The sequence below is a fragment of the Podarcis tiliguerta genome, assembly GCF_965153285.1.
Source record: "Podarcis tiliguerta genome assembly, chromosome: 10".
Classification (NCBI taxonomy): Eukaryota; Metazoa; Chordata; class Lepidosauria; order Squamata; family Lacertidae; genus Podarcis; species Podarcis tiliguerta.
In genome coordinates, this window is record NC_139543.1 from 43,958,727 (window position 1) to 43,980,951 (window position 22,225).

Genomic DNA, 22,225 nt, shown 5'->3' on the forward strand with positions numbered 1-22,225 from the left:
GTGAATTGAAACTAGTACAAATGACCCATAACTTCTCATGTTCTTGGGATGAGTTCAAGCAAAGTCCTGCACATTATTCTTTAAGGGGAGAAAGATATGGATGTCAACAGCAAAACCTCAGAAAATTCTGTTTTGCCTTTGGTCATTGAGAATCTATGAACAGAAACCAGATTCGAGCATCTCCTATGCAAATGACATGATTTTTCAGTATGTTCCTCTGAAGTTACACCAAAACAAAGCAGAAGCCTATTGCTTCTCTCTCAAGTTTTTTTTTAAGCTCCCCAATCATAGAGCAATGAGAGGTTACTTGTATTTTCTAGATTCCCCCCCAAAAACTTCTTTTTTACATCAACTATAAATTGACTGCTAAGCTCCTAATGAAGGGCTAATCAGGAAACTGTTAACTTATCAGCAAGCTTCTTGCATATACATTCAACTCAGCATGGAAATTTGATAAGACTCCTGGTCCTACTCTTACATCTCTAGGGCTACTACATATCTGACAACTAAGGATAATACCATGCATTTCATAAAGTGGGCTCTGATATATAAAAGCCTATGGGACAACAGGTTTTACTGTGCAATTATATGTCTTACAGTCAAATGTGTTCAGGATTACAGCAGGACCAGCTCTGGTGGGCTGCCTAACAAGCTTACCCAGTGGTTTGAGCCATTTAAACATTTATCACAATGCCCAGCAGCACCTGATGTAGTGCTGAGCGGCTATTGCAACTTTAGTCTTTCAGGTGCCACAACTAAGTAAATTTTGCTGCCCCCTTGCAAAACAAATGCTTTAACACTAAATATAACTTAGTAAGTAGAAGCTTGTTCTTCAATCATACACATACTACAGATGAATTGTCATTGTGATCCAAAACTCAGTGTTTTATTTTATTTGGAGGGATGCTTCACCTACAATGCATATCGCTCTGATTATTTATGCAGCTACTAGTTTGATTTTCTACACCTAGAGTATTGAATGCTTCCAATTCCTACAACATATTTAGAAATATATGTTTTCTACAGGGTCTAGTATAAACTTTTGCATTAGTATTGATCAGTGATAAATGAGATTGGTTTAGGAAAGTCTGTCAAACATATTATTTCTAGTGACTTGTTAACAATTAGTCTGCACCCATCTGCAAACTGTTTAGCTTTTGTTTGGATGACATGATAGTACTGATGATACTAATGATGTAAAAAGCTTTAAAAAGCAGTCTTAAGTGTTTGAAACACACTGGGACTCCACCATTTGGAAGTAGATACACTATTTACGGTGCCACAATTTAATAGTGTTGTGAAGCACTATTTTAATCATATTTACTTGGCATTAAGGCACCACTGATTTCACTGGCACTTACTTAGATATGTGAGTTTTCAGGGATTGCAACTTAGTATTCTTCTGTATTGTTTAATAGTTACCATACAATTGCTAAAATCCAGTGATACATGCATGCACACTGAAATAAGGACATCAAGAGCTACACTCTATAAAACTAGCTTACATTTTTCAACTCCCTACATTAGAAAACAGTAAGGAACATTGGACATTAAATTGCTTATAAAAATACTATAATTCTGCCAGAACTACTTGCTCTATTTCCAATGGCCAAATGTCTGTAGTCCGAAACTAAAGCTCCATGGCTTATTACCACCATTTCTGCTGGGCTCCCAGGTCAAAGGTATTCACCACTGGGGAAATGGTCTCTAGGCTCAACTGCTTGCTATGAAGAAAGACAAGAACCCTCTGCCACCTCTCCCCAGTGTTCCTGATCCCAAGGACAATGGCAAGGTATTCCTACTATGTGGTGAAAGCAACAGGAGAAGTAAAGAGGAGTACAGAGATTGGTCTCCTCCACTATCCACTTTACCTGCAGTCGTAACTCTCCTGACATGAAGGGAACTACCAGCATTGGTGCCAAAGGAGTGAGAAAGAAAAAGATGAACAACTATTCCTTATACACAAGGTTGGCAAATGCACTACAGCCCATTATTTGTGTGTGTGAGTGTGTTGCCAGTGGTACAATAGTAACTATTAGTTTACAGTAGCTTTCTATTCCCATCTTTCACAGAGAAAGCTAAAACGTATACTAAATAACTTATACTTTGCAGTCATCTAAACTTTCTCATTTTGTTCTACCTTTTCCAGCTCATTCTTATGGATTTTGCAGCTGGGATATACTGTTTCCAATAACCTCTGAACTTATATCAAAAGCATGATTGAAGTGATTTGTTCCAAATTAGGCACACATACACCAAATTAAGTATGAAATACAAATCATACTTCAGTCATTTGAAAGTATGCTTATTTGTCAGAAGAAAAGCACAACTTTGAACATGACTGAGTATAATGCTATACATTTTGAAGATCAGAATAATAATTCTAATTAGGTACACAGACAGAGAAATAAGCATACAACAAGAAATTTAATGCACAAACAGAAAAGTAAGGCTAATGAGATTAAAGACAAGGATTTATGATACTGGAATTAATACATCTCAAAGGTAAGGGGTTTCTGTGTTTTTCAAACAGGAGATCCTACTCCATTCCAAAATCGATTTGAAACTGAGGGACAGTTCAAAAGCACATAGGTGCAGTAAAAAAATTCCATGAAGCCCTTGAGTATGCCTAAAGCACCTATTTGGGTCCTGACATAGAATCTGAATAGCTGTGTACCTGCAAAGCTATTCTGAATGTACGCTGCACACATTTAGTTTTGCCTGTTGCTGCAAAGTAGCCAAGATGACAGAAACAAATTGTTTCTGTAAAATGATAGTCTGTAAAATCAGTCACATACCAAACAGAAGAAGCAGGTTTAAAATGCAGGTCCGTTACCTACTTTCTGCCTCATTTCCCAACATCAGCACTGTATGTATCTGGATGATATTCCAATTTTTACTCAAGAGTTTTTTACATACCTAACCTTCAGAAAGACAACTGAAATGCAACCTTATAGGTTTACACTAACTAAAATTCTCAAATGTGTATTTCATTTCACAAAACACAACTAAATTAAAACATATACTGTAGGGTTTAATAAGAGCTTTCATAACACAATGCACTACTTTATGGATATGGCATACAGTAGTTGTATTCTCTCTCAATGCAGCACATGCTTGTGTTGTGTTCTAACCTGTGTTTTCAGCTGAGCTCATACAGGACCACACAACTTTGTTATAATCAAATAATGAAAAGACATCTCCTTCCACTCAATATGAAAGCTATTAATAATACTATAGCAAAACTCATTTGTTTGAGGAAAGGGGGAAGCACTGTATTCCGGAGTTCTGATAGCAGTCAATACAGGCAATGTGGGAATTCTAAGCAATAATACTGATGGTCAGCATACAGACAGAAAAGCTGCACAAATTGCCAACTTTATTCTTATGGCAATGACATATCTAGAAATGTTTCTATTTATCAACAGTCTTTTTTCTCCAACATTAATATCTCCATATACTCTAATGATTTCAGCATTAATATGAAGTATTCTACAACTATATATGCTTTTAAACTTGTATTTAATATGTTTTAAGGCATCAGAACTAGAACACAGAAATAAGGCAGCTAGGGCTTCTATTAGCTAGAAAAAGATGCAGCACTGTGACGCAGCATTATAGGGGGGAAGACCACTAGTTTGTTTCCAAAATGAGGTTTACTACCATACCACATGTTAGTATATTTTAAATTACTTCTCTGCATGTCCATATTCTGAACACATAAAGTAAGAGTAACTATCATATTTCCACATTCTAAATATGAAGTAATGTATCTGTACAATCTAACCTCTAGATAAAGTACTTCTGGAGATTAAATTTGACTAGCCCTGGCTAAATTAATGTTACACTTAACATCTCCAGTTGACTAGTATTTCACTGAGGATTCAATCAAAATAGGCATTCTAGATCATTTATTACTAGTCAATAATTACCTTTTTAAAGGAGGTAACAAGCCTAGTAAACAAACCAAGTAACCATTACAAGACACTAAGATTTGTCTAGTATACTTCTCAAATAAGGTAGGAAGATATGCGATAGCTTACCAATATTATAAAAGAACAAAACAACTAAAATATGCTTACTGGATATTAAGAGTAATGCAATTCTCATAGGCAAAGGAATCATTCACTGAACACAACTACATACAGGATGCAATCTTGAGCATATTCACTGTAATCCTAACCCCTGTAATCTGGGAGTAAACTCCATTTAGTTCAATAAGACCTGAGTAGACATGGTTAGGAATCTCAAAATAGGACTTACTTCTGAGTAAATATGTGCAAGATTGCACTGACTTTTAAGCACAGGCATGTCCACTCAAAAATTAAAACTACGCTTACAGTGTGCATAGGGTTGCAGGCTTTAAGATTTAACTACAGTACATAGCTTCATTCTGTCTAAGAGAATGACCTGACATGAATCTAAATACCACTCTGTAGCACAGTATGCAGAAATGAGTATATACTGCATTACCTATGTAGTATTTGCTTTTTGGCCAGAGCTTCTAATTCTGCTTGGAACCTGTTGATTTTCAGGTAAGTGCAATATCCCAATAAATGGTTTAATTAATGCTGCTTCATTTGAAATCCAGTTCCTAAACTTACTACAGTGCTCTTAAGGAGAGTGGATTCAAGAAAAAAACATTGCTCAGCACCAAATGCTTAAAACAGCTTTCTGAATTATGCTAAACCAACCAGTATTCAAACTAAAAGACAAGAAAATGAAAACAACTTGTTATGCATCAAATAATATCAGCCATTTCCCCCCTGACTTCATATATGAAGTAGTGCTAACAAGTTCAATGTACAAAACTGGCTACCATCAGTAACCACAATGCCCAGATATGTGGCTGAAGAGCTCCTCTCCTCTAATAAAGTAAGTTAAGAACTACTGCACTGTTTGATTACTTACTCCCCATACCTATACCTTCAGAAAAGCAATACCAGTACTTGTATAGCCAGTTGCATTCTACAGTGATTTAGTTCCCTGAACTTCTAAAACAACCAGTAAACGTTTGTTACCAAATGAACACCTGTAACTTGCATCCATAATTTCTAAGGAGTTCTAGAGTACTAACTAGCTGGCTTTTACGAACCTCAAGAAATATCATATTAAAATACAGACAGAAGAGTTAAGAATAGTTGTACTCATCCTCACACATGCAGACAGACTATATGGGAATTTCAGACATTTTGGTCTCAAAGCAAGGAAGTAGAAGATGCAAAAGAAAAAGGTGGCTCCATAGTTTCTCAAGGCATATCAGGTGAACTATTTAACAAAATGTCAATACAAACATTATTCGCCAATTAATATTACGACTCTTGACCAAACAGAAATGTTGGCATTTAAGAACGCTTTGTGGTTATGAAAGAAATGGTGGAGGAAACAAACTATCCATCATAATACTGCTCAGAGCAAAAAAAAAAATATTTCAAGACTGAATGCCTCATCTTTAAAAAGCAAGATTTTACAAAAATCAGGACTCTACATGCACAAAAATGTAGATAACAGTTGTGTAATGATTTACACTATAACTAGAGTTTAGGATTGTTGGTGTTTTTTTAACAAAGGTTTCATTTGCTGCAGAACAGTGAAACGGGCAAGCAAGTAACACAGACATGCTTATAGCCCCTTCAATGAAAGGGCAGCAGCAGCAATTAAACACCCAATGTGATTAATGCAGCAAGGTGCAGAGAAAAGTAGGTACACAGAAAGGCAAAAAGAGACAGTCTAAGAAGGGTACTAGACAACAGACTGTGCAAAACATGGGGACATTTAAGAGGAAAGGAAGGGAAGGGACCCATATGCAGTGAGGTAAAAGCAAGAGAGACTGACCTGTGCCATCGCTTGCAGAGACAGAGAGCGCCGGTGAGGAGAGTTTAGGCCTCTTGGCTGAAGGCGGGCCCGACTCCACCACATTCTCGGCCATTTTTAATTCTTTTTTAGACAAACAGAGCCCAAATTAAAGATGGGGTTCGTCAAAGTCGTCAGCCTTCTTCTTGGATCCGGAATCAACCGAACAACAGTAAGAGAAGGAACTGAAGAAGAAAGGGACAAAGTTCCTCTTTTTCTGCCCCTCGGGATCTATCTCTGTTGGGTAGCAGCGACTAAGGGGGAACAGAGATGGGAAATAGGGTGTGGAAGCAGTCTTTCCTCCGGCCCACAGGGAAAAACAAGGATGAAAAGAACAGAACAAACCCTTCTCCAAACACAAATATGCGGGGTTGGTGGGTTTACAAATCGAATTAAATCCGGCTGTGGGGCTGCTGGTGCTTCCTTGCCGCCGCCAACACCACCATCTTCATCCTCCGGGGGGTCGTCGTCTTCTCCTCCTCCTGCTGCCTCTTCGCCGCCGCCATCAACCTCTTCCTCCTCGGCGTCGTCCTCCTCCTCCTCATCGCCACAAGGAGGCGGGCGAAGGAGGAGAGGAGAAAAAAAGGAGAAAGAATCTCTCTCCTCTGCTCGCAGTTCCTTCCCTCTCCTTCCAAAAACCAGCTTGCAATGCAGGGGGGGGGGGGGGAATGCCCACTGCTAGTGAAAAAGGGACTGGGGAAGGGGGTCACAGACGGAGAGTGCCGAGGGTCCCCAACTCCCCCTGCGCCTTTCTCGCCAGTCACTAATGGCTGCAGAAAGGGGAGCCGTAAGGAGGAGGAGGAGGATGAAGCTAAGTCCCAGGAGTCTCCGCTTCACATCTTGTTGTGCAGGAACAAGGAGGCGGAGGAGGGGTTGTTGTCCCGATGGAGGCAGCAGAGATCCCGGGATGGGGGCTGGAGAGGGTGGGCTTCAGGACTCGCACCCCGCGCCCCCACCTTTTCTTCCTTTCTTTCTCTGTAGCAGGGTGCCCCCCTTCTGGTCAGATGGAGGGATCGATCCCAGAGCAGGAGGAGGAGAAAGCAGCGGCGGCGGCGGCCCCTCCCCCCCTTCTCTCTGCCTCTTCCCCCTCCCTGGGGGATAAGGATGGTTGCGAGCGCTTGGTCTGCGGAGAGGACAAGACTCTCCTCGGAACCGAAGACGCGATGCCTCAGGCGTTCCTGGAGCGGCTCCGTCTCATGTCCGCCATGTAGGACCTGGGGAAGAGGGAAGGGGGGGCGCAGAGAAAAGAAACAGCTTTCCAAACCGGAGCCAGGCGGCCTCCTGACCCCGCGAACGGGCTCAGTAGCCAGGAGAGGCTGTGGGTGGGGTCCACCCGGGGTCCCGAGTCACTAGCCGAAGCCGGGAGTGCGTACTCCCCTACTGGCTGCGAGGCTGGTGTAGGGGGTGTATCACGGAGGTTTCGGGTTCCCTCAGGTCTGGCCGGCCAGGGGCCCTGAGCGGCTGTCGGTCTCTGTCGTTGCTTTTCCACCTCCCAGGCTCTACCCGCCCAGCTCGGTCCCTCTCGTTCGCTCCCTCCCCTCAGTCGCTCACACACAAACAAAATGGCGGCTGTTGTTTCTTCACTCTCCCGATTCCTCAGAGGGAAGCGAGCGGCGGCGGCCGGAAATGAGCCAAGAGAAAAAAGGGGCGTGGTCAGAAAAAGGAGAGGCGGGGACGCACGCAGCTCGCACACACAATGGAACGCGGAGGGCCGAGGAGGGGGAGAACCCGAGGCGGGGTCAGCTGCGGTCACGAGACTTGCTCAGCCACTCGCCTTGCGCTCCCGGAGCGATCCCTTCCGCAAACTCTCTCGCCTCCGCCTCTTAAAGGGGAAGGAGAAGCTGCTCGCCTGCTTCCCTCCGCCTTTACTTGTGTTTTCTGTCGGCCAAAATAGACCGCGAGGTTGCTGCTTGGGACAGGCCTATTGTAATGGGGGAAGGGGGGGGCGCTTAGCTTGTGTACTCTGGACCTGGCATTGCCCACGGTACGCATCGGAAGCCCTCCGTAGGAAGACAGGCCCTGATCCTCACTTCCCTCCTTTGCTGCTGCAAAGACAGCGGCCCAGAGTCACAGCCGAGGGGTGTTTGGTGGGGGGGCGGCGGAAGAGAGCAGGGTTTGGCCGGCCTTCTAGCTTCTCATGTACGGTGCAGGCACACACACACACCGATGTGATGAGGAGGACGACGACTCAGGGTGTACGTGCACATATAGACATAGGACATGAACCGTAACCTGTGATAGTATGAGAACAAAATCATCACACAGCCTCAAGGTGGAGGCGCAGAGGTCTTTTTATCAAGCGATCTTGCACAATTGCGTTTTCCTGCCAACATCCATGTCTGTGCCTCGTAAAGAAGGAAAATTCACTGCGGGGGGAGGGCTTTATTACGCGAAAAGACGTGGGGTAGCATTGTGCTGGGACTGATACGTATTCCCTGTAATGCCGCGAGTCTGGTTTATAACGCTACGCCTATGTTTTTATCGTGATTTGCCACCGCGCTCTTTCGTACAAGAATCCATAATTCTCTCTTAAGGCAGGGATGGGGATCACAGTAAAGTAATGTATAGACTAGGAGAGCCTTCCGTCGTTCGGTATGTTGTGTGTATACACATGAGCCTTTCCCTGCAGACCCCCGGGAGAAACAGCAGCACCTTCCTCACATATTCATTCCTTTGTAAAACGTAGAGAAGCGAGAGGGTTCCGTGTTCTTTCCTTTCCCTCTTCGTAGGAGAGGTGAACAATCAGTTCACAAGACCACTGGGCACATGGCTTGCTTCTTCTAGCTTGGTTTTTTATAAGTGCCTGTAGGAAACGCCTCACCTGAGCAGCGCACATACTGTAATATGGAATGCCTGCTACGTTCACTTTTCCAAGGGTTTTCTGGTCTGTGCTTGCGACAGACAGTTCTGTTAGTCCGTTCATCACAATAATTGTTTTATTAAGGTTAAAAGGACAGAGCAAATCAGAGCATTCCACCACTTGTGTGAATTGGTCTTTATATGACACTTGTAGTGGACTGGACTACTGAAAGTGACCCATAAGATTACTTAGGATATGGTGACATAGAAGGGGTGTAAAATCCAAGCAACTGTGGCCCGGACCTAGTTGCTGAAAAGGACAGGAAGGTACGTCTCTCCTCGGGTATGTGCTACTATACAGAACACCGAAGGACAGCAGGATTGTGGAACACCACTGCTGTCTCTTGCTCCTTTGGTCTGTGCTTCTTTCCCCATCCCAGTTATTTCTCTCAAGCCTATTTTCAGTGAAGCTTAACTTACGTTGCTCTCAAACTTTGATGGAGATGTGTGAGCAGCACAAGCAGGAGCCAGGAAATCATCTTCAGCAGGAGGGGAGATACAGAAACAAACCCAAGGAAGAATACTGACACATCACTCCCTTTCAGTCTAGTCCTAGTACAGCTTGCAGTTCCTAAATTTTCTGTTTCGTTTCATGTATCTGCTGCTTTTCCACAGTGGACTGTGCCCAAAGCAGCTCACAATAAGCACCAGATAACAGAAAAGACCATTAAAACAATTCATTACAAAGCATAACAAATTTAAATAAGGGGAAAATGAACCATTCTTCCTCAAATTATTTTGCATGCAAAAAATAATGTCCATCTTCATAGGCAGTTCCTGAAATGTGTTTGTGGGTGTACCAAATAGAAAGATTTGAGAAAACATATCTCCTGCCAAAGCCCTATGCTCTTCTGAAGAATGTCGGGATATCAGAGAGTTTTGTAAAAAGTATTTGCGCCCTTGGTAATCCACTGTCTGTGAAGCATTCAACTGATCTCATCATTAGGAAAAAAATAATACCTGGTCTGCTTCACCCAAACTGCACAAAGCTTTAGCACACTAGACAGGAAAACAGTGGTACGTTATGACACAGTAAAAGAATACTACCATACCTGGGCTTGGGGTGGGGATGGGGAACTAGTGCCCTCCAGATGTTGTCACTATCATGGCCAATATCCAAGGATAATGGAAGCTGTACCAGCAATGTCTGGAGGGCCTCAGGATTTCTGTTTGAATCCAAGGCTGTGGCAATGGGGGACGCAAGGTCCTCTTGGGGTTTCGATGCTGTGAACCCCTCCATCTCATGCTCAGGTTGTATAAATATATGATAAAGACACCATAGTCTCTGCTTTGCCGTGCTACCAAAATGAAACACGAACCCTGGGTAAGCGCCTGAAACCCCTGGAATCTCATAGTGCTCAGAGATTGGGGTGGCGTGCGACAATATTTTAACTTTTGAATGTTTTTTGAGTGTGGTGGTAATTTTTTCTTGGTTTTCATGTTCGATGTTTTTTTTTTACTTACAATCAAGCAGTGTATACATCTTATGAAATAAATAAAAATAATAAATTATGTGTAGTGAATAGGCTGGAACATCACACACCTCAAGTAAAATTGATGAACTAATAAATCACTGTTAAACTTCAAGGGGGGGGCGGAATCTGTCTTACCAGGTCTAGTGCTATTCAGTATTTTAATTCATTACTTAAAAGAAGAGAAATGCATCTAATTTATACATGCAACAGAACAAAATATGTGAATTTATTGAATAACCCTACACTGAATCAGTCTAAATGTATGTTTTTTCCTCAGCCTCCCTTGCAGTCCCCCCCCCCCCTGGCCTGGGATAAACTCCAGAAGGTAAAATGGCAATGGAATGGTAGATACTAGGAAGAAGGGTTTGGGGAATCTGTGTATGTTATCATGAGCAGCTTCTATCACCAAAGTATTGCACTCTCCCAAAATGTTTAGAGGTACCAAGGCTCCATCTCTCTCTGCAGCAGTGCCTCTGTGCCACCCATGTTTGCTTAGTTATGTCCCACCTCAGTTATGCCTACCTACCTGTCCTCCCAGTTCTAATTTATATACCCCAGATACAGCATCTTGCTCCCAATCTAGGTGGATTATGGTTGATAATCTAGTTTTTCAGCCTGTCAGTTGGTTGGGACTGATTCTGTTGTTGCTGCAACCTGCTACATCTACACTTTGCTGTGGTGACTCCCAACTTGTTTGACCTCAACCCTGCCAATGGTCACAACTTGAAGGAAATGGTGAAACCCACATCTAAAAAGAGGCAAGAGTTGGTTGGGAAGGTTCAAGTGTAGAGCAGAGAATCCTGCTTGTGCACAGAGTTTGGCCTTGAGGTCTCCTTCACTCCATTATTCTTCATTGATCTATTCCAATACTTCTAAAGCATCATCTTAACAGTATCTATCAATCTGCTTCCAGTGAAATCTCTAGAATCTTTTGAGATTTTTTTTTAAATAAAAAGACTGGTGTATTATTGTGTTCTTTTAGAGATTATAGCTATGTGGTACTACTCTCCAGTGGTTCATTCCTATCTGGAAAATTGGTCGCAGAAGGTGGTGCTGGGAGATTGCTTGCCTATCCCATGTCTTCTGGCATGTTAGGTACTGTACTTCAGGGTTCCATCTTGTTTCCCTTGTTTTTTAACATCTACATCAGTGGTTCCCAAACGTTTCTCACTGTGGACCACTTGAAAATTACTGAGGGTCTTGGTAGACCACTTAATGGCTCTCCTGCTTGTTGTAGCAATTGTAATTAACAGATGCTGTATGATTTTTTTAATGTATTTTTACTGCTTCTTTTAATTCTTATATTGTATTTTATTGTATTATAATTTGTAATAAAATAAAATCCAATATAATAAATAAAAGAAGTGCTAAAAATACAAGAAATAAAAATACAGTTAAATTCAATGTGAGTATTTAATGCTGTGGATATGCCTGTCCTGCTAAACTTCTTCATCCAAGCACCCCATTAACTTTGCTCTTAATCTTCTCTGTTCCTTTCAAGGCCACATTTTAGCAATTCCTGCGTAAGTGGATATCTAGCTAAAGGGAGATTTATCCTCTTCACATTTTTTGTTATGTCTATTAGACTGCAAGCCTGTGAACCTGCACGTCAGACCAACTGGGCAGCTGTGTAACAGACGTGTAATCTTTCAAGGGAAAACCATTCCCATATCTACCTTCTGATAAATTCTACAGGAAAAGGACATAGAAGAAGCTGTTTCCCAGGAACCCAGTTGCATATTTGACTCCTGCTGCTAATGGAAAGCTGTGCCTCCACCATCCACTGACGCCACTCCAAAGAGACAAGAAACATCCTTGCAATGTTTGGATGCTCAAAAGCTAGGAACAGTGTGTCGCTACCACAATTCAATACAGCCCTGAAATCAAACTTCATTAAGACTCCATGACAACCACCACTTGGTTAGTAATCCAGACAGGCAGCACTTTGGATCCCGCAACCAATGTCTGACTGAGCAACAGGACAGTCTCAAATTCAGCCTTTCAAATACATTTGCAAAATTTACTAAGATAGGATTTATACTGATCTTACAAAGGTTTAAAGGAGCCTACCCTGCTCCACTTTTTTAAAAGTTTCTCTCACCAACCAAAGCACAGCATTCTCCACCCTCGTGTGTTCAGGGTGCGGGTGCAGGAAAGAAAAAAAAGGCATAAAGTCCCTCACGGGTTTTGAAAATACACCACCTTTATTGGTTAGTGGGCATCAACAATAGTATGGCACGGGGCAAAGATCCTATCATTAAGTGCACTAATTCCTGGACAAGGTTCCATGCTTGAACCATCTGCTGTGAGTCAGTCTCCTTAACAGCCCACATCGGTGTGGACTGGTCTGCTTACAGCAACCTGGGAGCACAACGACCCAACAGCCCCCTCAGCTGCTGGGGCCATGGACAGAATGCAGCACCCCTAGATTTCCCAAGAGATTGGTTCTGCCTAGTAGGCCTGCCCACACACGAATGCGACCCAAGTGTCACTCCTGCACCCACAAAAGGAGAGAGATTATTTACTCCTGCCTGCACAGGGGCACAAATTGCAGCCCCTTGTTAAGTCAGGAAGTACATCAAGGGATAGCACCAAACCAGTGCTCAAACACTGACATGGCTCCATCTCCCCTTCCCCCAGTCAGATTGTCCCACACAAATGCTGTACTTAGACATTGCTAGGGGAGTAGAGAAAAAAGTCATAGAGGAGGGACACTTGCCCCTCTGACACAAAATATAAAACAGCAGTTGGATTTCTCTAGTCAAGAAACAAGTTGAAAAACTAGAGTCAGTTTGAACATGTATGACCCCATGGCACGTCAGACTCAAGTAATGACTGGAAATATGTAGTTAATTGTTAATTATTAATTTTATTATAATTACTTGCAGTATATTTTATGGGTTAATGACTGCATTGTGGGAGAGAAACATTTGGTAGAACAATATCCTGCTGCAGATATTTTGAATTAGAAAAACCGGTACATCATAATCTAGTCCTGTGTTGAATTATGCTTTTAAAATGTTATGTTCCTTCTTAAATATGTGTTTTATGTATGTATCTTTGTATGTTACCCATGAAAACAGACACTTTAATGGGGGTATAAACTGAGATCTGTATTATTTTTTAAGTTATGCTACTTACAGACTTCATTGTTCTTTTTCCTCTCCCCCCCCCCTTTTATCTTTATTGCGGTCCATAGACCCACAGTTTCAAAACAAGATACAGTTAAGACAACCAAACAACAGGCGAAAGAGACCGAGGTAGTCGTTTTGTTATGTCTAGGGCATGGTGGTCTTTTTTTCTTACGACCTCCAAAAGAAACTTTGCCACGGTCAGTGTAATATCATTTGACCTATGCTCCAGAAGGTATTTAATATGGGAGGCTTCACATTTTCCCGATATTGTTCTTTAACTTTAACCTTAAAAAAAAAAGTGAGATCAGCATTTGTGCTAAAATTCCTCAATACAGAGGGTAATTTATCTGACTTACTAATTTTAGTTACTAATTTTATAAGTTTAAATAAAACCTACCATTTGTGTGTGTGTACACTTACACTTACAAGCAAGAACATATAAAATTGAAGTTAAGAGAAATCCAGGCCTGTTGTTAAAGACTAGAGGAGTGCTACTCAAACTCCCCCTCCTCACGCATAGCATAATTATCACAATTTTCCTGTGTATATAATATAAACACTCAAATACATAACTTAGTGCAGACAGGAATCACCCCATGGACAAAATATATGCTGCAGACCAAACTCTCAAGGAACCCATTCACCTCACCTTGCTCTTTTTTTTACTGTATTCAAATCCTCTCCTATCATAGTAGGATGTGGTCTTCATAGTACCACATCAGCAGTCATGCCAGTGAATTAATTTCTATATACTTTTATTTATACCATTTATATACCACTTAACAGATAAAAGCAATAAGTATTACAAAAATACATAGCAGCAGTGCTTTTTTTCTGGGGGTACTCAAAAGGCACATTTTTAAAAAATGTGTGACACTTACTGTAAGAACTTCATGGTGAGTACCAGCACCATTTTTTCATTATTATTTTTTAAGCATTGCATAATAACATATACAACTGTAGAATTAATAATTACTAACCTTTCTAACCTATCTCCCCTCTCAGCCTCCTGGCTCTTACCCAGGACACAAACAAACTCACAACTAAGTCACAAAATATCAAAAAGAAGGATTCTGCAAACTGCTGACACTAATCTCTTACTCTAGACGTACTTTTTTATGGGCAGGCACCAAGGTGAATGGAGCTTCCTCAGCCTATGTCCCATTCAACAGTTAGCTGCCCTCTCCACAGCTAGTCCCAGGTTACGGCAGCTTTGATGAGTTTCTCAGTGAGTTCCAAAGATGGAGAAAATAACATTCCTCCACACACAGTTCGTTCTGTCATTTTTTGCCCATTTCTCCAGCTGCTCTCCTATGCTTTTATGGAGGGGCTTTCATTTGTGGGCAGGCACCAGGATGGATGGAGCATCCTCATGCTGCCCACAACTATGTCCCATTCGGTAGTGGAGCTCCAATCTTCACATCTACTTTGTATGCAGCATATGACCATAGAACAGTTTAAGGAGTAAAAACATATGGATATGTTGATTACAGAGTTGTGCTCAAATGCCCTCTCAAAATTCTCCACCTGATTTGTGGGCAGAAAAAATGGGGTATACCATTTCGCCAGATTTATCTAGATGGAGAAGAAATTATCCAATAGTTTCTCAATGAATGAGCCTCGCCGATAGCAGTAGCAGCAGCACAGCTTGTTTGTTTTCCCCTTGTGTGCCTGTGAGAGTTTTGCTGCTGTACAATCGTTATGGAGTGCTGCTTGGAGCCAGGATGGGGGACACCACAAAAGAGAAAGAAAGAAAGAAAGAAAGAAAGAAAGAAAGAAAGAAAGAAAGAAAGAAAGATGTGTTTCTTGTATTTGGATACAATTCTGCAAAGTGGCCTTCTTCTTCTGGGAGAGGGATGAGAAAACAGCAAATCTCATAAATATTCACAAGAATGTTTTCATATGCATATAAAGAGGCCCAAAATGCACATGTCTTAAGCATAGGCTTGTACTCTCATCACTCCTGATCATTGGCCATGCAACATCTGGTGGGCCAAAGGTTTCCCACACCTGTATTATACCTTAGTCCTGTTGGATAGTCAGGTGGAATTGACATTGTCCATATGTTCTGAGGTCCTGGGAGTTATTAACATATTTTCCTCAAGACTTGCAGGAAAACAATGCAATGGTCAGACATTGATCCAAAGTGGAGAATCATCTGCAAGTAGTGCTGTCATTTTGATTTACCAATTGCCTGTAGTTTGTATTGCTCCTTATCTCTTTATCCATATCTTCATGGCTGCTCAGTATCTGCACAGATAGAAGTCAATAATTAACCTAGGCTCAGAGCCCAATTAATTCCTATGCGGACAGTATCAAATAACGGGATTAAAAATCATTTTCCCTTAGCACTTTATTTTTATTGCCCGGTCCTTACTAATTCTCATGTAGCTTTTGCTGCGAAACCTTTTAAAAACTGCTGCTATTTTGCCCCAGTTTTGTTCCCTCTGCATGCCTATATTTAAAGCAATTTTGTTCTTCCCTCGCATATTTTGGGGAGGTAAGTCTGTCCGATGGCATCACTGATGAACAAACATTGCATCAGTTTGATAAAGAGATAGAAGGTCTGAATAGAAAAAAAGTGGACAGTTTGACATTATTGTGGGTAAGTTACAATTTCAACAGCAAAAAGGCACCGAGCCATCTGCCTTTGTGTAACAAATTGTTCCTGTTTGAACGATAATCAGTAAAAGATGAGAATCAGTAAAATCAGAGGGCATGTGAGCAATGCCAGCTCAAATACGCAGAGTGGTAGTTTAAAGCCCAGAGAGCCTGTGAAGCCACTGACTGAGTTGTGTGGCAGCCAGAATGACTGCAGGGGAGGAGTAACCCTCCCACAAGAACCTGGGGTCTCTTCCAACTCTACAGTTCTACGCCTCTACTTGCTAGTCTGTAGCAATAGGCCTTAATTCCCCTTAGCTTCAATTACTAGTTCTTACTAGTACTAGTGTGTGTGTGTGTGTGCGCGCGCGCGCGCACTAAACAAAAGGTTACCGGTAGTTTTACTTAAACTTGTAAAATAATTTGTTGTTGTTGTTTAGTCGTTTAGTCATGTACGACTCTTTGTGACCCCATGGACCAGAATATGCCAGGCACTTCTGTCTTCCACTGCCTCCCGCATATAAAATAATTTACTTGTTAGTAAAAAGAGAGAGAAATTCCCTTCTGTACTGTGGAACTGTGCGGCAGATACTCATTTCACATCTTCTTTTCTTTTTAAGATGAAGGAGCAAATTCCTTGATACAATGAAGTCTGTTAGTTGCATAACTGAAAACAGAATCTACATCTCAGAGTTTATAGTCCTTTGAAAGTACCAGTGTTCTTGGCTAATATATATACATACATAAAACACACACACACAAAGCCCACATAACATTTTAAAGCATAATTCAACATAGGACTAGATGATGATGTACACATTCTAATTCAAAACCTCTGCAGCATGATATTGTATTACTAAATGTTTCACTTGCACAGTGCAGTCATTCACCCATAAAATACCCTGTAAGTGATTACAATAAAGGCAGGAAGAACATCCAATTAACTACATATTTCCAGTCATTATTTGATTCTTGGTTGGCATCTGTCTTGGAAGAGTGTACTTTTAAGGGGGGGAAGACAAAAAGTTGGAAGTTACAGCGTCTACTGTGGCTGTAGAGGCCAATACAGGAGAGACATGTTTCATTGCAGTTGGAGCAAATAGAAGTGCCTGGTTTTGCTGCTGCAGATGCACCATGTCATTGCTTCTCTCTGTGCTCCTCCCAGTGGTCCTCTTTTGGTCACTGCTGTGGATACACGACCTGATTGTCTCCAGGCACTGCAGACGTCTGCAAGGGATTCCCAAATGGCAGGGTTAATGTTGCCAGCCTTCATGTCATGTTTGCAGACATCTTTGTAATGCAGAGTCTGGTGCCTGAACCCAGCTCTTTGTAGAGCAAAAGCCTTGTGGAACCTGCCACCTTCCATTCTGTGAACATGACCAAGCCAGTATAGACATTGCTGAGACAGGAGTGTGAATATTCTGGGAATGTGGGCTTGGGAGAGCATATAGTTGTTTGACAGTCTCCTGTCATGTGATGCCCCAAATCTTCCAGATACAGCACATATTGAAGGCATTGAGGTGCATTGGAAGTTGCCCATGTCTCACTACTATAAAGCAGTGTAGTGAGACGTGTGGGCAACTTACCGTATATCCACCAGAAGCGATGCTTCAACACTTTCCACATGCGCTGAGTTAGGAAGGTTTGGGGCATTGTGTAGACAGAGACAGAGTCTCAAAGATGTGACATGTCCTATATGTTCAAACTGACACAACCTTAGTTATTTAGCTCTCAGAGAAATTCAATTGCTGATTTATATGTTGTTTCAGAGGCAGTTGTCACTCCTCTATGGGTTCTTTCTCTACTCCTCTAAGTGAATTCTAAGTCCAGTAATTGTGAGGGACAAGTAGACTGGGGAAAGAGGAGATGGAACTATGTCATTGCTGTAGCACTGGTTTGGTGTTATCACTTGACAGTGATGCATTTACATACCCTCCAACATTTCTCTGATTAAAATAGAGACATCCTATTCAACAACAACAACAACAACTTTTCTATTTATACCCCACCAATCTAACTGGGTTGACCCATCCTCTCTGGACTGCTTCCAAAACATATAAAAACATAATAAAACATTAAACATCTTTTAAAATCTTCCCTATACAGAGCTGCCTTCAGATGGCTCAGGGTTGGATAACTCCACACACTCCATTTCTCCAATGAAAATAGGGATGTCCTAAGGAAAAGCAGGGCATTACGGAATCAAATCAGAACCTGAGGTGGCTTCTGTAAATTCAGGACTGTCCCTGGAAAATAGGGACACTTGCAGGTGGTTAATTTTAGTCTCTGTCTTAATAGTCTTACATGTGCAGCAGGGTTCTCTTTCGATCAGGAGCGAGCGACCTCAGGTCCAGAGGCCACATACAGTGCTCCAGTCTTCTCTATTTGACCCATAGGACTCTCTCTAGGTCGTGCTCCCTTCTTGGCCAAACCCTATTTGGGCCTGGCTGACATTTGACCTTGAACTCTGATGACTCTTGTTTTCCTGGATGGAGGACAGAGAAGGTGTCTGAGTGTGTGCAGAAGCTAGCCTACTGTACAAAGGTAATATTTGCATGCATGGCTCTGCCCACCCTTGTCTCTGCCCCCTCCCTCCACTAGCCTGTGGCCCCCAGAAGGTTAGCCAGAAGGGAAATGAGGCCCTTGGGTTGTAAAAGATTCCCCAACCTTGCTTTACATGGTAAGGGAAAATGCGGAAAGTCAGTCCTGTTTCATTTGGCAGCTCTTCTGCACTCATCCAGCTGACCAGAGCCCTGCCTTTGACTTCTGCCCCCAAGTCCAGGTCTGATGGGACCACATCCCCTTGTGATCCACCTTCTCCATGTGATCACGGACTGCAGACAGAATTGGAACACTGGTGTGTGAAGAAGCTACAATGGTAATGCATAAATCTGCTCTGATATTTCATTTCCACTGTACTATGTGAACAGAGAATGTAAACTCTGTTACTACTTTTCTATCTTATGAAAGATGCCATTAATATGGTTTTACAGAATGTAATTTAAACAAAAGCATGTGTTCCAGGGGAAGAGGAATCCTCTGGTGAGCAACCAAGCCTGAAAGCAGCATAGTTGTGGGTTTGCATACTGCAAGAATGGTGTGACTAGGAAAGCCTTCTGGCCAAAGTGATATGAAGAAGTGGTTTTCCTTCCCAGGTGTACTTTTGTCATTATTAATTTCCAGGACTACACAAGCAAAAAGCAGAAGCTTGAAAATGCACCGGGAATAAGCCATATCCCACACAGCGTAGGTTAGTAGCTAGGGATGAAGGAGAAATTATATTCGGTTTGCATTAAAAAGCAACTCTATCAAATTCACACTTACTGAAACAGCCATCCTTCAAAATTGGCACTTATCTTAAATTTTGTGAAGAACTTCTGCATCCAAACATTGTTTACAAAGATGCATATAAAGGACCGCAATTTGTGGCCCTGCACAGGCAGGAGTAAGTGATCAGCCCACTTTTGTGGGTGCAAGAGTGTCACTTGTCCGCATTGGTGTGTGGGCAAGCCTACTGTTGGGGAGTCAATGGGAGTTCCCCTTAGCAAATATTGGGGTGCTTCATTCCACCCATGGCCCCAGCAGCTCAGGGGCTGTTGAGTTGCAGTGCTCCCAGGTTGCTGGAAGGGCCCACCAGACCAGTCCACACTGATGTGGGCCTGCAAGGAGACCAACCCTCAGCAGGCGGCCTGAGTATTGAGCCGCATCATCATCCAGGCATTGGCCCACTCGATGATGGTATGTTTACCCCATGGCACACTATACTGTAGTTTGTGTGTGCTATAACCAATAACAATGTGATCTTTTTAAAACTCACTCTATGCCATTCATCACTTCTGTACCTGCATCCTGGGTGTGGGGTGCAGGCCCAGAATAATGTTTTTCGACTGATGAAATAAACTTTTAAAAAGTGGAGCAGAGTGGGCTTATTTAACATTTCTCTCAGTTTTATATGCAGACGCAAAAGATCAATATAAATCCTAGCTTAGTAATGTATCTAAAAGGCTGAATTTGAGACTGTCCTTTTGCTCAGTCAGACATTGGTTGTGCGATCCAAATTGCTGCCTGGCTGAATTACTAACCAAGTGATGGTTGTCATGGAGTCTTAATGAAGCTTGATTTCAGGGCTGCATTGAATTGTGATAGTGGCCCACTGTCCCTAACCTTTGAGCATCAAAACATTGCAAATATGTTGTAAGGTTTCTTGTCTCTTTGGAGTGGTGTCAGTGGATGGTGGAGGCACAGCTTTCCATATCAGTAGGAGTCAAATCTGCAACCTAGTTCCTGGGAAACAACTTCTCCTATGTTTGTTCCCCAATGGAATTTATCAGAATCACAGAATCATAGACTCTTTTGGCCCCATTTTTTCAGCCCTGTGATAATTAATCCTGATTTACTTGTGGGGTATTTATACCTCTTCCTGTATTTGTTCACTCCCCCTCACTTCCCTAACTACAAAAGCCTGTTTCTTTTTAATGTGGATTTATTGCACTAGGGTGATAGAGCATGCCATCCAACATTTCCCCCATGAAAATAGGGACATCCGTCATCATCATCATCATCATACTTATACCCCACCCATCTGACTGGGTTGCCCCAGCCACTGGGCAACTTCCAACACTTATAAAAACAATTATTATTATTATTTTTTAACTTCCCTATACAGGGATGCCTTCAGAAGTCTTCTAAAGGTTGTATAGTTACTTAGCTCCTTGGCTCATTGGCTGCGTAACTCCATACCCTCCAACATTTCTCCAATTAAAAATAGGGGCGTCCTAGGGATAACTGGGACATTCCAGGATCAGATCAGAAACTGGGATGGCTTCTGTAAATCCGGGACTATTCCTGGAAAAAAATGACATTTGGAGGGTCTGGTAGAGGTCTTTAATCCACTTTAACTGCACAAACCTAAAGTTCTGGAATGTGCTTAAATCCCTCTTGTAAAATAGAGTGATCACCATTTAATTGGGTGATCTGTCCATTAACCTCTGCTTTGCCACTGGGACTGGCTGACTTCCTCCCCCACCTGTGGCCATTTAATGCTATGTACACATTAGTGGATTGAAACATGGAGGGGTTGTTTCTCCCCCTCCCTTTGCTTTGTTTCAAGTCACCTTTGTATATTTCTACACACCGGAGAGCAGGAAGGGATGTCTACCCAATGCACATTCCCTGATTTGCTTCCCAATGAACTTCTATTCAGTTAAGCTGTCATCTGCACAGGCGCAATGGCTGTCTCAAATGTATTTGCTTCACTGATGCTTCAGACTTTCAAACTGAATGGAAGCTGGTTTGAGGGGAAACTCACCAATGAGCAGTATTTCTCAAGAACCTACAAGGTACATAGGGGTTGTAGCTAACGTCACTTGTACGTGGCTTCAGACACCAGTGGTGGGAGCGTACTCCAGCTGGAGTAACCGGTAGCATGTACACAACCTAACTTGCAAAGCCAGGCAATGCAGTTTTGTTCTCTGCAGCCCGGAGAGCTCTCTCCACTCGGTCTCCTTTGCTTCTGATTTTGTCATGTACACTTAGCTATACTCTTTGATGCCATTTCTTCATTGCATCACTTTGGAAGTCTGGTTGCTATGGCAACTGAGCACAGCTTTAACAATCTGTTTGTGGTCCACCTATTTCAAGTAGACATTATTCTGGATTCTCCATATTTCCATTATTGCTATTCAGTTAGGTGTGTAAAGCACAGGACATATTGTTTTTTCCTTTTCTTTTAAAAACCGATCCTTTGCTGGCTGGTAACTATCTAGTTCACGTAAACTACCTTGCAATGTTAGCCTGACAAAAATAATCCTCTGTGAAATATTGTGCTATCAGAGACACATTTTTAATGGAATATCTGAGGAAGAGAAATATTTGAAAAAGGCCATATTTCTCCCAATTCTGAAAGGCTTTGTACTGAAACTTGAAGCTCTTCCTTTAGCAGCAAAGCTGTACAGACCAAGATCTTAGATAGGAGCTCAAGGCTGCACCCTTTCTTCACTCTCAGCCATGTACTTTCCCCTCCTCATGAGTAGCCTCACCTGCAGCTAGCCAGGCACTTCTCAGTCACCCTGAAAGTGTTGCCTGGCTAGCCTTCTCCTCTGCCCCTGTGATCTTATACTTGGTATTAGTGCCATAGTTACTGGGGAAGGGGGCTAGCCAGGTTTTTTGCCCTGGGTGAAGCCCCCAGAGGGGCAGCATTGAGGCTCCCAGCCTGTTAGTGTGTGTACTCAAATGTGTGCCAAACTGGGTCTTTGACCCAGGTGAAATAAAGCCTAGTTCCGCCCCTGCCTGTTATGGGGCAGT

The 22,225-nt window shown here is 42.3% G+C and overlaps 1 protein-coding gene and 1 long non-coding RNA gene across 2 annotated transcripts in view; one reads left to right on the forward strand and one right to left on the reverse strand.

Annotated features, from left to right (window-relative positions):
• Window positions 1–9,956, reverse strand: part of EP300 (EP300 lysine acetyltransferase) — a 75,542-nt gene extending 65,586 nt beyond the window's left edge. Inside the window, exon 1 of the mRNA XM_083400870.1 lies at window positions 5,836–9,956. Within this exon, the coding sequence (XP_083256996.1) occupies window positions 5,836–5,929 (94 nt within the window). The 5' untranslated portion in view covers window positions 5,930–9,956. The remainder of the gene's footprint in view (window positions 1–5,835) is intronic.
• LOC310658657 lies at window positions 6,945–13,318 on the forward strand. Its single transcript, XR_014502409.1, has 2 exons — window positions 6,945–7,060; window positions 11,773–13,318. It is a non-coding gene; the product is annotated as an uncharacterized lncRNA (long non-coding RNA).
• The last annotated feature ends 8,907 nt before the right edge of the window (window positions 13,319–22,225 follow it).